The sequence below is a fragment of the Tripterygium wilfordii genome, chromosome 14, assembly GCF_013401445.1.
Source record: "Tripterygium wilfordii isolate XIE 37 chromosome 14, ASM1340144v1, whole genome shotgun sequence".
Lineage (NCBI taxonomy): Eukaryota > Viridiplantae > Streptophyta > Magnoliopsida > Celastrales > Celastraceae > Tripterygium > Tripterygium wilfordii.
The window spans coordinates 11,697,893-11,712,705 of record NC_052245.1 but is presented as its reverse complement, the minus strand read 5'-3'; the positions used below and the strand labels follow the sequence as shown (position 1 = coordinate 11,712,705).

Genomic DNA, 14,813 nt, shown 5'->3' with positions numbered 1-14,813 from the left:
TTAAGGTATGGGTTGGACCAAAACCCTAGCTTGCTTTGCCCGTTAACTTTTTTGGGTCAAGTTTGACCAAGCCCATTTGACCAACTAAATAATTATTCTTCGATTAAATCTGCATATAATTATTCAATGACCAATTACTTATAATTGACCAGCCAAAAAAAAAGGAGGACATCTTCCACTAAGTTTGGGCTGATGTAAGAAATTTAGGAAATAACTGAAATTAATCATCTCTAATCAGAATGATTTATTTATATAGCTTGGTCAATATGGGCATTCAGTAGTAAAAGTCAACCGATAACCCAAAACTGTCATACCCACATGATACAACTCATTAAATCCAATGGTTCATGACCAGCAAATTAGCCAAGAAATGAACTAGCTCTACTACACAAAGAGATCATGGGTACTCGCATTGGCCATCCTCACTGCGATACTAGTATGCCAAATGCAGCCTCATAAATTTGAAATATTGATTGGGGCTTGACCAAAGGAGGTAACATGGCAGCTATGTTGAGTATTGATCAAAAAGAATGTATATTTTCGAGATGGAATAGAATTAGTAATTCGTGACGAGTATTAGTAATTTGAGTTTGACTAACATTAGGTTTTGTACAACCTTATATAAATATGTACTTGATGCATGAGAGTGGGTAAGCTTATAAGAGCAAGGTAGAGAAAACTTTGTGAAAAATCTTTTGGGTGTAATTAGGTCATTGGGTGAGAGAAAAATTACTAAAAGTCTGGTTGTAACAATTTTTCAGATTTTTCACATAATGAATTTTCTCTAATTGTTTTTGACAGCACCTGTTATTTTTCTCCGGGTTTTTTTTTTTCTTTTCATCTTATTGTTGGATATATAGCATGCATAAACAAATATAATAATGAATATATTACATGTTCTACAACCAAGTTACACAATTAGAAATAGTAACACTGGGTTGAATTAAGAATACCAAAACCGAAGTTTGCAGCAGCTGGAGAGGAGAATGTCAGTAAGGAAGAGCGAGGTACGGTGTGCATCCAATCTCCTTAAAGTGAATTTGCTCCTGTCTCGCGGTTTCTAGAAACTCCGAACAATCACCTCCCAAGATACAACGCTCTTTTCACTACCTTGTTAGTGACACTCCAAAACATGTAGTACAAAATGAACCAAGTACGAACAGCACTCTCAGACTAGAATTTTGACAGAGTTTCAATAGGGGAGAAGTAGAAGAATTTAGTTTCAATAGGGGAGAAGTAGAAGAATTTCGTGGCAACAGAAAAACTTTCGTGTGTCTCTGAAATGAAGCTGCATGTCTTCTTATATAGGAGCTGGAGTAACCAATTGCCCAGAAAAATGAGAGAGTGGTTGCTGATTTTCTGGGCACACCTCTTGACCAAGAACTGTCCATTGATATGGTGGGCATGATCCTTGACCCAAAAAATGATTTGGTCACACTAATTGCTCCAATTTATTGTCCTTATAAGAAGGATTAATTACCCATAAATTTCATTTAATAAATATTATTGAGTTTTCAATTAATAATGGTCAAACTATGGTTAACCATCATTTTTACAACAGTTATAAATTGTTATATTCAATACGGGTTTTCTTCAGCTCGACAAATAGCACAATAAGGATACTCATTAGAACCAAACATGTTTCTTAAATATACAAGATCAATAATCAATCATCATCATCATCATATATAGCAGTTAAATATACAGTGGCAATGAAGCCTAAAATTGCAGTCCAACTCGTGACATTCAAGTGACACATCATAGCATCTCTTACCACATGAACTACAAGGAGGCCCGTAATTCGCCATTCGTTCATAAAAGAGATCGTGATGGTGAACGGAACTTGATCTTCCGTAAAGTCTTCCTCCCTTGATGAAAGGTGCCACACCCAGAGCACATCCGAGATGAGCAGCATAGTCACATTTGGCGCAATAGTAATACCAATGATGTTGATTTCTTTCTTCTTCACAAATATCACAATAATACTCATCGGACCCATCATCGATTGTACGATATGTGAGCTCAAAAGGATGTTTATCATCATACATGTGTTTGACTGTACGAGGTAGAGTGGCGCATCTGTAGTCCAAGCTGAAGGAACAAGCGTTGCATTTTAGCAAGTAGCGTGAACCGGTAGTACCACAGGCAATACACTTGCCGCAATCAATATTAGAATTATTATTGATTGTGAGAGTGAGCGGGTGCTGATGACCATCATGGTTGAACTTCAATGTATTAACTAAAGCACATCTTACATCTATTTTGGGCGAAAACTCGCAAATGCTACAACTATACATGAATCCGTTGCAATATCTTGAACAAGCATCACAAATGTAAGCGCCAACTGGTTTTGAAAAGAGGGTAAGGGGATGTCTTTTGTGGAATGGGTGATTTATCTTGGGAGGTAATTCATTGCACAGTTTATGAAGATTAAAATTGCATTTTTCGCACCGGTAGAATGGTGCAGAGATGGGTTGGATGCAACCATCACAATATGTATTGTCCTTAACCTCATGATCTACCTCCAGAGTTAACCTATGTTTGTGGCTACAATGATCACTCTCTTGGACTAATATGTCGTCGTCCTCAATCTGAGGCCAATAGATCAGCTCCTCATCTAATGAATATGAACTGTTACCCATTTCGCAATCTTGTGCACAATTCACATGGCAAACGAAACGACATTCATGACAGCAATAGCTTCCGAATTCCCTGTTCACTTCCTCAGAACAAATTCTACACTTGATATCAACTGATTCATTTTCAGTAATGAAGTAAGTGTGGGTGATGGAATGATAATGTCGTGCTATATTGATTGTGTGTGAGCGTGACAGTGAGATGCATTTCCTATGGACAACGATATGGCACTCGGTGCATGAAGAAGGGCTGCGATCACGATCGACGAATTCAATAGGTATCCAACGGTCTGTATAGATGCCACAGAAATTGCAAGTAAATGGATCTGACCTGCTCAAGCGAGTGAAGCGATGATTTTGACTTTCCGGCTGAATGAAGCATCGGTGTAGCATAGCACACTTGGGGTGCAGGTCAAACTGGCAAGTAGAACAATGGTAGACGTAGTTTTCAGACCCTATGCCACAGAAATCACAACCATATCTGCCACGATACGGTGAATTTGGGAGAAGAACAAGACCATGTTTGCGGTGAAGGGGGTGCTTGATTTGACTGGGTAGCTCTGCACAAGTCTTGTGGAGAAAGAAATAGCAGTCGATGCAATTGTAGGTAGCACCCAACAGCCCCGCTGGTTCCAAACACACATTACATAAAGTTTCCCCACCATCAGTGTTATTTAATAGCTCTTCACTGAACACAAAATCATGCTGGTGGAAGTGATCCAAAGATACCAGTTGAAGCTCCATTCTTGTTTCACCTTTTTCTCCTATGAAACCGTGGAAAACTCATCCAAATATACCAGTTGAATTGAAGCTCCATTATTGTTTCACTTTTTCTCCTATGAAACCGTGTGGATCCCACGAACCTCCATTATTGTTTTCACTTTTTCTCCTGTGAAACCGTGTGGATCCCTTATGCATTCAATACCAATGAACATAAAGACAAATTGTCAGAAGACTCAAAACAAACTATGTAGTGTAACTTCATTTCTCTATCCACTGTAAAGGAACTGGGGGAAAAAATTGAGAAAGTGGGCACCCCTAAGCCCAAATAATTGAGAGAAATTCAAGGCTTGCAACAGCAAGAAAGAAAGAAATCAGTAAAAAGACCAAGGGGTGTAACACACCAGTCATGTTGATGAACCTGGCTGCATTATATGTCACAAAACTCCCCTCAGGTGTGTTTGTGGTGAGAACAACAACTATCCAATTACCTTTAGAACCAATTCCAATTCCTGTATACTTAGTATCATTAAGATTATCGGAGTACAGAGACTGTGTGAAGTTGGATAGCACAAGACTTGGAACCAGGTTGGGAACACAAGCAGGCATCACATTGCCATCCCTTGTATTGGAGACGTTCAAATGGCATTTGGCTAGAAGGGTGGGTAGTTAGAAAGCTGAGGCTCGGTGCCTGGTATGGTGTGAGCACCGGTTGTTGCTTGTGCAAGGTTGGTTCTTAAATTGGTCAGCTACTTCATCAGCAAGACAATCTGCATTGCCATTCTTTGTTAGTGTTGCCAAGTTCAGGGATGTCCGGTCGCGGTAGGTGTTAATGCCTTGGAGAAGAGCATCATCTGCATCTCAAATTAGAGAAGTAAACACGTGTTAATTGTTAAGATGTTCACACGGGCACACACGAGCCCACAGAAAGAAAGAAAATGCTAAGTAATGATAGCTTTTCCAATAAGGGTCTTTTGCCAACAATCCATTTAAATAACCTGCGTTAGCCATTAGGTGAGCTCAACCATCACCAGGTATATCTGGCAAAAATGCTTCATCCTTTAATTTAACGTGGAGAAGCTATTTGAATAACAAGTTCTGAATTGTTTTACAGACAAGCAAATTAGCAAGAAATGAACTAGCTCTACTACACATAAAGATCATGGGTACTTGCATTGACCATCCTCATTGTGATACAAGTATGCCAAATGCAGCCTGATAAATTTGGAATATTGATTGGGGCTTGACCCAAGAAGGTAGCATAGCAGATATATAAAGCCACTAAAGTATAAATAAGAATCACACAGATCACCTAATATCTAGCAAGTACAGAGATTTTCACAACTCTTTCAATTCCTAGAATTTAGGATCAAGAAAAGAAGTCCTGAAACCTGAAGAATGATTCTACGATATGTTTCCTTATGCCCTTTTTCTCCACGGATATAATCGTATTTGTTATCGAATACAACACTAGAACACAGAATTCCAAAAACCAAGTCTCGGAATAAAAATTCTGAAACAAGAGGCTTCAAATGAAAATTTCATGAACCTTGATCTACGGCTTCCTGTTTTCCAGATACCTCATGAGCAGATAATGCTCTAATAATATAGCAATACTTATTATGGACAAAAAATCATGAACAAATCAATGACGCTACGACAACCCAGAGGATCAAATCTAAAATGTTATGTATTCAAAGAAAATAGAAAAAACCCAGTCTACCCATATCAAGCAGAGTTGATTAACCACGTCCCCAAGAACTAAAAAGCTGAGTACCGGATGTATAGTTCAACAAAGATGCAGAAGATAATACAATATCAAGAATCCAAGATATTAGAATTAAACCTATAAGCTAAAAATTTGGAACACAAAAAAAAATAGCCAAGAATCTTGAAAACCAACGAATTAGTTATTAGAAAAGCAGATTCTTACCATCACATTTGACTAGATTGTTTGTAGAGAGAATGAAGAAGAGAAACAATTGAAGGACAATGAAGACCTGGGAAGATGCCATCTTTGCAGTTGCAGTTGCTGCAGCTGATGTTGAAACAGAGCAATCGCTGGTTACGGGTCCTTAAAACTTAAAAGAGACCAAAGAGAAGTTAGGAAGGTTGTGGCCTTCAACTCCAGTACTTCCGTCGGTATTTCTTTAAGATGTGGACTATTTCCACTCCCCATTTTCCCATTCACACCCCCTTTCCCCCAACCACCAAACACGCCCCTTAGTCATTCCGAGTCTTTGGCCGGTGAACTCTAATAGGACATTTCGGTGTCAGTTCTGGTCGATCAAGAGCTAGGTCGGGTTTGTCTCTGGCCGATGAAGTCAGCGGCGGTGGTGGTTCGCCGGATCGAAGTTTTTTCTTCACTATGGTCGTGAGTTTCCAAGTACGATTCCAGAGGCTACCGGCGACGGTTTGAGGCGAGGTTGGTTGGGTTATGCTCGTGAGGGTAGAGAGAAGCTCTCGGTAGGTCAATGGCTAGAAACGATAGCCGGAATAAGCAGTGACAGTGGTGGTCGATGATGGTGTGCGTGAGAGAAGAGAGAGATTTGGGGTGTGAATGGGTTTATTAAGGACGTGTTTGATAATTGGGGAAAAGAGGGTGTGAATGAGACATGAGGAGTGCAAATAATCTTCACCTTCCTTAACACGAAGCTGCTACAATCAACTAACACGACGCCGTCAGGATTCCTTCAAATAATTAAATACTTTCATTTAATGGAAACAAAATCAATAGGATCCGAAACAAATCGGGCCGAGTTGGTTATTGGATTCGGCCCATTTGATAAATGGGCCATAAGATAGAACTCAACTCAAAGCTTGGATCTTTTACGAACAAGTGAAAATGTTCACATGTGCAAAGCGACAAGTCACACTCAAATCATGAAAATTTGCCATTTGAAGGAGCTTTCATGGACTCTTGTCTGATTTCCAAGTTGAGAACAAAAAATCCCGGAGGTGCAGTTCAGTCCGTGGCATATTCCTCAATCCGTAATAACCAAACAACCATAAGGACATTTTGGTAATATCATCACTTGCCCAGTAACAGGAGCCACAAAGAAGGCAAAACTCAAAACTGGTGGATGCAGTTGATTTTGGATAGCGTGGCTCAATCCTCCAATGGCATGCATTCCATTCCATGTAAGCAAAGATTGTAGCTCTTCCCTGGCCAACAAAAGCCTTACTTCATTTTCCACTTTCATCCTTGAGTTTCAAAGAAAATGGCAGTCTCTGCCAATGGCCATCTCTCCCTCTCCTCCACTCGCCAGTTGCGTGGCTCGACAGGGCTTGACCGGTCGCTTCTTAAGTTTGGCAATGGAATGCTGATGGGAAATATGCTCAAGCTGCCACAGTCTCTACAAGGAAATAGAAATAAGATTGTTAGGCAACGTGTATCCATGACTCTCACTGCAGATGTAGCTGGTGAGTCCAAGGTATGTGCAAAGAAGATATAATTCAAAGTATCAAAGGTATCATGTTGTGTGTGTGTGTGTGTATAATTTGCATATCTTGTTCCACCACAAGTAAGTATTACATGTTCAAACCATGAAAACATCCCATTCGACATCATCTACCTATTGCAGGGATAAGAATGTACATCTGTTCTTCTAACACTCTCTTGGATGACCCAAAAACGAGTTAATTCACAATGTTACATTGAATGCATAATCTTGATGCAGTTGAGGGACCTAGAGATGGAAAAGAGGGATCCAAGGACAGTAGTGGCAGTAATTCTAGGAGGAGGAGCAGGGACTCGTCTCTTCCCTCTCACCAAACGACGCGCTAAACCTGCTGTAAGTCTTATACAAGCTCAAATGAGTCTTAATGAAGCAATGAAGTTTGGTGTATTTATTTTTTCACATGGTGTTTAGGTCCCTATTGGAGGTGCATACAGGCTAATTGATGTGCCAATGAGCAACTGCATTAACAGTGGAATCAACAAAGTTTACATTCTCACTCAGTTTAACTCTGCATCACTCAATAGACATCTTTCTCGTGCTTACAACTTAGGTAATGGAGTCACATTTGGCGAGGGCTATGTCGAGGTACATATTGAAGAATTCACCAAACTAACCTATTACCAGCAAAGAACACAAAACTCTACATGGGCTTGCTGATGTTTTTATTACAAGCTCAGTAAATAGATCCCTTTTTTCACAGGCTCTATCAGCCACTCAAACTCCTGGGGTGGAAGGTAAAAGGTGGTTCCAGGGTACTGCTGATGCTGTCAGACAGTTTCATTGGCTTTTCGAGGTACTCAAAATCTCTTCTGAGTTCTTATGGGTGCTAATTATTTCAGATGTAGTTTTTGCCATTAATGAGTGTCAAAATCAGCATAACATTTATTCTGAGATGTCCGAAAAGATACAAAATTGGGCAAGAAAATACAGAACTTGACAGGATAATCTAATGTTGTACTGTGTGCCTTGTATGTTGCAGGATCAAAGAAGTAGGGAGATTGAGGATGTGTTAATTCTTTCTGGGGATCACTTGTATCGAATGGATTATATGGATTTTGTTCAGGTAAATCGTGGATGTGTTCCAACAGTTAATTCTCATATGACAGTATACTAAATCTTACTATTTCCAGAATCATCGGCAAAGTGGTGCAGATATCACCCTTTCTAGTCTGCCAATTGATGATAGGTTGGTTGCTGTCTTCATCTAAATTGAGCTCCATGAGGTTTCAAGTTCCAATATCACTGTCAAATTTGAATACATCCAATAAAAATCTTCGATTACCTTGTGATTAAAGGATCTGGATTTTGCTCTTATACTTGTGAAATTCATAGTTTCTTATTTTAGGTATTTAGTGAAAGTTTCCTCTGTTTTTATGATAGTCGTGCCTCAGATTTTGGTCTGATGAAGATAGACAACAAAGGAAGGGTACTTTCATTCAGCGAGAAGCCTAAAGGGGATGACCTGAAGGCAATGGTAACATTCTCCCAACTTTGGATAGTTTTAAGTCTTTTTGAGTGGTTATTCTAATCTCGCTATGTGGTTTAGGCAGTAGATACAATGGTTTTAGGACTTTCACGGGAAGAGGCTGAAAAGAAACCTTACATTGCATCTATGGGTGTTTATGTATTCAAGAAGGAGATACTATTAAATCTGCTAAGGTATTAACCTTCTCCAGTACCTAAGCCTAGCTATACCTCAAGTAAATATATGAATGCGAGTTTGATAAGATGATCCACATGCTTGCATATCAAACATTGACTTAACTTAATCTAAAGATTTTTCTCGCATCAGATGGCGTTTCCCCACTGCAAATGACTTCGGATCAGAGATAATCCCTGCCTCAGCCAAAGAGTTCTACATAAAGGTCTATATTCAATCTTTCTAGATTTTGACTGGGAGAGAAATGTCATTTATTTAGAATCTTTTAAACTTCATAATTTGGCTTGATAGGAGAGTTTATTCACTGGCTTTGGTGATTGTCTTGAATTTCTTGTAGGCTTATCTCTTCAATGACTACTGGGAAGACATCGGAACCATCAGATCCTTCTTTGAGGCAAACCTTGCCCTCACTGAGCATGTAAGGAACATGTCTCTTAGTTACCATTTTCAGCATTAAAGGCTCAGCATAGAGTCATAGACTACATGCAGAGTTAGAGGAACCAAGTTCAAGAAATGCCAACCTAAATTTAATTTCTAAGTTTTATAATTTAGTAGATGCAGTACATGACGGTCTACTACATTCATGTTTTAGATAAAATAAATTTTTGCGTCCGAAAAAATCTTATATGTTCTTGTAACTCTCAGCCTCCAAGGTTTAGCTTCTATGATGCAAGCAAGCCAATATATACATCAAGAAGAAATCTACCGCCATCGCAGATTGACAACAGCAAGGTCAGCAGAACTGTCCAGAACTTTTCTATTCAGATTTTCTTATTGGGTTATTCGCACTTAATCATTAAACGGGGGAATCATTTTCTATAGTATGAGGTTATTTACAGCACACACTATAAGACTAATCACAAAAGCATATTATATCATTACTCCTATTCATTTACAAAAAGGCGGGGAAAGAATCATAGAAAATGTACATATTTAATCATTCGTAAGTCAACAGAGATTCATCAGAGGGACATACAGTGCATACCTGTAGGATACCTTGTTGAGGCAATTGTAGACCAACTCTGCTCCCTGGTTTACTCTTTTGATATATCTGCTCCGGAGAGTAACATTTTCACTCATTTTCCTGCAGATTGTTGATTCCATCGTATCTCATGGAAGTTTCTTAACAAACTGCTTCATTGAGCACAGTGTTGTTGGTATCAGATCCAGAATAAACTCCAATGCTCACTTAAAGGTTCTGTGCTGTATATCCCTTTAGTCATAAAGCTTCTCATTGAAGAATTACAGAATAAAAAATAGTAGAATGAATTAAGAAATGATGTTCTAGGTGAAGATCAACTTTAATCTCTTAGACATTCAAAAGAAAAGAAAAGGGAAAACAATCTAGCTTCTGCATGTCTTTTTGTTATTGTATTGAGGAATTCATGTATTAGGGCTACAACCATCTGATATTGAATTTTCTGTTTGCCTATTCACTGTTCTATATGTTGGCATACAAGTGCAGGATACCGTAATGCTTGGTGCAGATTACTATGAAACTGATGCTGAAAAAGCATCACTATTAGCTGAGGGCAGAGTTCCAATAGGGATTGGCGAAAATAGCAAAATCAAGTATAATCAGCTAACATATCCCTCTCGTATATTCAAACTGACCGACATCATGTTATTCTCTGATCTCTTCTTCAATCTGATGTCTCCTTCTATAAATTTTTGCAGAGAGTGCATCATTGACAAAAATGCCAGAATTGGGAAGAATGTAGTTATTGCAAACTCAGAGGTAAGATTCTTCAACACTCATGGCAGATACGATTCATTTTGAAGATGATAATAGAGTCAAAACTGCATGTTTCCAGTGACTTAGGGAGTTTAGGGGTTGTAACTTCAAACTTGGGTCTGACTTGTGCTTTATGTGCGGATAAACAGGGCATACAAGAGGCAGATAGATCATCAGAAGGCTTCTACATACGATCCGGCATAGTTGTCGTACTAAAAAACTCTGTAATCCAAGATGGATTAGTAATATAGAAGACATGGCCACGTTTTCATATATTTTTTCTGATTAGGCTTGGGGATAAGGAACATGTACAAGAGAAATGAACCATTACTTCTGAGAATGGAATAACTGGATAAATACCATGAGCCAACCATATATGTTCGAATCAATCAACATTCACATCTCCAAAACAGAAACATTTTGAACTTTGTATATCATTCTTTGATTCACTTACATTGACGGAGAAAAAAAATGGTTGATGTTCAAAGAGAACAACTTACAACTCTCAAAATAAGCAGCTGCAAAGATTAAGTGAACTGCGATCAACATGCATGTGTTCAACCTTAATCCAAACCTATTAGCAAATAGCAATCCAATCAATGAACCTAAACTTGAACCATGTACTCCAGGAATCAAGCTAACCAGGAATTTTATCCTTTCAACTATCTAACAAATTCCCGAGGCAGACTGGATATCTAGACTTCCAGTAAAATTTTCCCATCCATTATTGTTTAACAGTTAATTTGATTATATTATATTGTTTAAGGATATCCAATATTACATAATTAAATGATGTATTTTCCATTACTAATTGTGCGTCTCTAGATGACATGAAAAACGGAAAGGAGAAGCAAGAACAGAAGCAAACACAAACATATTTGCATAAGTTAGCACCTACATGGTAAGCACTTCACAATTAAACATCAATTCATTCTTGTATCTTTCCTTAACAAACTGCTCCTCTGACGTAATAATAGTGTTACAGTACATCAAGAGATGGATATATGACAAAGATACATCAAGAGACACAATGCACAAAATGTTTATCAAAAAGACAAGGAGATAGCAACGAAAAGATCATCAGAGTAAGAGGAAACGAGAAAACAAGCAAGCTGCGGGACTCAAATATTGGCATATTTTTTCTCATGAGAGAAAGACTGCATATCACAATGCGAACAGCTCCTTTAAAATGCCAATCCTATAATAATGCTCTAGATGAGGGTCCAGAGAGTCATGGAACAATGAAATATGGCAATAGATGAAGGAATCTTTAGCCAAGTCTTATGTCTTCTTACTATTCCTCCATCAAGAAGAGCCGCAACAGTACATGACTTCTGCTCCAGTCCAGAATCCACTGGGCTGGCTGCCAGCATCAGAGCAACTTTTGTTACCTCACCCATAAAAAAAATAACAACCTTATCACAAATGGAGTAAAAATTATCGACTTTATATCATCATTTCTTGGTCAAATATTTTGTAGTAAAACTCCCTGGATTTCATCATTTGCAATAATGCGCATTTTTCTGACAAGAATTAGAGGAAAGATAACAGATTTAGATTACCAAAGTTCAGGAATTATTCTTACTTGCATCCCCAGTTCTCGGCTGGGCACCATGGTTTGTGCTTGCACGGCAGATCTCTGGGGGTTTATAAGTGATAATATCAGCAGTAGGTGTGCCATTGTCTTCTCAGAACCTGTCTAGAGGACCAGAAAGACGTGAAATATATTAGCCTCGCACTGGAAAAAAGTTGCTTCTCTTTATTATTCTACATATCCTTTCCAGTAAATATACAACTCAGAAACCGAGCATGAAGCATCTAATGCACAATTGAACATACATAAAAATAAAAATAAAAGTATTCATATTAGAATCAGTTTTAACAGCACGAATTGACCTGAGCATGAAGTATGCAATCGCGTCCAGAAGACAGTACAGGTAGACCTTGCTGTTGCATATCTGTGTCTACCCCAAAACCCACATCTTCTATCCTGCAACACCATACACCAATCCTCAACATCAAAAATCAAAGTATTCCACAACACTCAACATTGTATACCATAAACCACCAATACACTTCCCTTGCACGATTACAACATTACAAGGGCCTTCTTCTTCGTTCCTTCTCTCGGTATGTTTCACAAATTACAATAAACCCTAGTTTTAAATCCAATGAATTTCACAAATTGAAAAAATCATTACCAACAACAAAGAGGAGCAAAATTTCAAAGAAACGAAATGCTTTGAACTTGCCTCCGGAGCACATGCTCGGGGACTTGGCCATCGAATATTTGTCGAACTTTCAAAGAGCTCTCCTCCGTGACGGTCACATTAGAGGAGGAGTCGATTACTGCTTGTACGGGGATAGAGGTCGGATTATGAAATTAACGCATGACGAGAGCCCAGGGTTCAGGTTTTTTGATTGAGAGAGAAAAATAAAAGGAGGGAAAGTAAAAACAAGCTGATAATGATGATAAGCCGAAGTGGAAGCCATTGTAAACTCACTGGAACAGTAAAAATGGCGAGACGAGAAGCAGGCAGAACCCAAGATGGAAGAAGGTGGTTGTACATGAGATTAGCCGTGCCTAGCTCCAACTGGACCATTATGGGCCCGGATCAAGCAGGCCGGACTGGACGATCCAATCCATCACTTTTGGAGTTGCCTGGGCCGCAATGAAAAATACTTGAGACTCCAAATTCATCATTCTCATTTTATCCTAAATTCATATAGTGTTTTTTTTTTAGAAGAAATTCATATGAAGTGTTGAATGTTAGGTAGATTCTACATATATGTATTTATAATTAATGTCACATCCTAAATATAATTGTGGGCAAAATGAGAATTATAAATTAGGGATATGTAACATTGTTCGGGTTTAATTTGGTAATCCAAATTTTTAGATTAAAGGATTATCTTTGATGCGGTGTAAATATTGTATGTACATTCTTCTTCCTTTTTATGGTCAATTTTTGAAGAGGAGAACCTCCAAATCTCCAATCCCTTATTTTGGTATTCAATTTTTTAAAACTAAATAACAAATGATAAGTATGCAAGATTATAAATACAATGATATTTTTCTAAAACTATCAATTTCGTAAGAAAAAATATAATAAATCTAAACTATTTTGACACTGATCGTTTTTTCTTCATAATCAATTCTCAAACACTTGATCCAATAGTCAAAATCCTTCGAACTTATAATTAATTATTTTAAAAAAAGATTGTCCAAAATGAGGAATTGGAGGCCCTCATTTTTCTTTTGAAGAGGAGAAGATCTAGGAGTGTTAAAAAATCGTAAAAATTGACCGATCGATTGGTCGATTATTTAAAAAAAAATCATGTCGAAAAACAGGAGAAAAAAAATTCGATCGTAATCAACCGTTAAGAATATCCCACCTATCCCTACCTTGATGGGTGATTTACCAAAACATTAGGTGAATTTTACGAAATATCAATATAACCGGCCTAAATTGAAAGGATTCAAAATTTCTGTCAACTCAACTAGGGCTATCATTTTCAGGTCTCACACGTGACAGTGTGCGGAAGGTGTGAAAATACCTCGAACTATTTCAGCAAAGGCTACTCTTTTTGTTTTCTACTTTCGGTGGGGCTTTGGAAGACCCGAACGACAAAAGTCGTGATTGGTTCCAGTATTTAGCACTATTTCCATTCACATCTTTCTGAGAGTCAAGCCAAACCACTAGTTACGATAATGACGACGGAGACATATAAGACATTGACGTGACCAAGTGGAGATGCTAACTCATATTAGGCGAAATCATAATTATTAACTTAAAACTTACTTCATATTTGAATCTAGGATACCAAAATAAAAACCTTAAAACAAGTTTTAAAAAAAAAAAAACGCAATGTTTTCCGCCCGACAACAAAGTAAATTGAAGAATTCGACGCGTGACCACAAATATGTTATTTTTGATAAAAATAAAGTTTAAAACATTTCGAGTCTATATATTTTGACCTCGTAAGTCATAATGATTCACTATTGGGCTATCAACTAAGTGATTTCTGAACTCCATTCTCACCAAATTCTTCCCGCAATCTTAACATTAATTTATTTAACATTTAGAAATAAACCCCTTTAGTTAAATAGTTCACGATCGTGAACGATTGTATAATCATATATACTTATTTATTGGGCAAAAATGCTACAGATCATCCTAATAGTTGGTATCTCAGTTATACCATCCTTGCAAATTCATAGAATTCACATGTTCGCATGATGCGCATAAAATATTGTGCATACAAATCAACATACAAGTCAGAAACGAGGATAATTAGGATACAAGTTGCGGGGATTCTTAACGGTTTAGTAGGCAAGTATGTTTACTTCAAATTATGATCAACTAGTTTAACTCTTCAATCTATAACTAATGACAAAACCGAACCTAGCCAAGCTTCATATTTTCCAATTGGATGGCACGACCTTAATCTTGGAATGTTGACTTTAAGATGCTTAGATTTAGATTAGAGATATTTGGCTCAATATTATTTTAACAACAAATTTATTTATTTATTATAACGAATAAAAAATATTTTAATCAAACCGACTGAATCGGAAATTTTCCTTCGTTTTCTGCCTT

The 14,813-nt window shown here is 37.7% G+C and overlaps 2 protein-coding genes, 1 long non-coding RNA gene and 1 pseudogene across 3 annotated transcripts; 1 reads left to right on the top strand and 3 right to left on the bottom strand.

Moving 5' to 3' along the window:
* Positions 1-1,606: 1,606 nt before the first annotated feature.
* LOC120015042 lies at positions 1,607-3,408 on the bottom strand. Its single transcript, XM_038867240.1, has one exon. It carries the CDS (start codon positions 3,378-3,380, stop codon positions 1,683-1,685), a length of 1,698 nt encoding a protein of 565 aa, XP_038723168.1. The 5' UTR covers positions 3,381-3,408; the 3' UTR covers positions 1,607-1,682.
* Positions 3,409-3,638: 230 nt separating this feature from the next.
* Positions 3,639-5,721, bottom strand: LOC120015044 (annotated as a pseudogene).
* Positions 5,722-6,038: 317 nt separating this feature from the next.
* LOC120015043 (glucose-1-phosphate adenylyltransferase large subunit 3, chloroplastic/amyloplastic) lies at positions 6,039-10,585 on the top strand. Its single transcript, XM_038867241.1, has 15 exons — positions 6,039-6,790; positions 7,037-7,150; positions 7,229-7,402; positions 7,518-7,610; positions 7,797-7,880; positions 7,948-8,003; positions 8,198-8,291; positions 8,364-8,476; positions 8,610-8,682; positions 8,815-8,895; positions 9,123-9,209; positions 9,568-9,672; positions 9,943-10,049; positions 10,155-10,215; positions 10,362-10,585. The coding sequence occupies exons 1-15, from the start codon at positions 6,578-6,580 to the stop codon at positions 10,461-10,463; spliced, it is 1,557 nt and encodes a 518-aa protein (XP_038723169.1). The 5' UTR covers positions 6,039-6,577; the 3' UTR covers positions 10,464-10,585.
* LOC120015045 lies at positions 6,576-12,208 on the bottom strand. The gene is made up of 5 exons (XR_005471664.1): positions 12,109-12,208; positions 11,798-11,907; positions 10,713-11,575; positions 9,463-9,690; positions 6,576-6,712 (listed from the first exon to the last, which is right to left on the bottom strand). It is a non-coding gene; the product is annotated as an uncharacterized LOC120015045 (long non-coding RNA).
* Between the last annotated feature and the right edge of the window lie 2,605 nt (positions 12,209-14,813).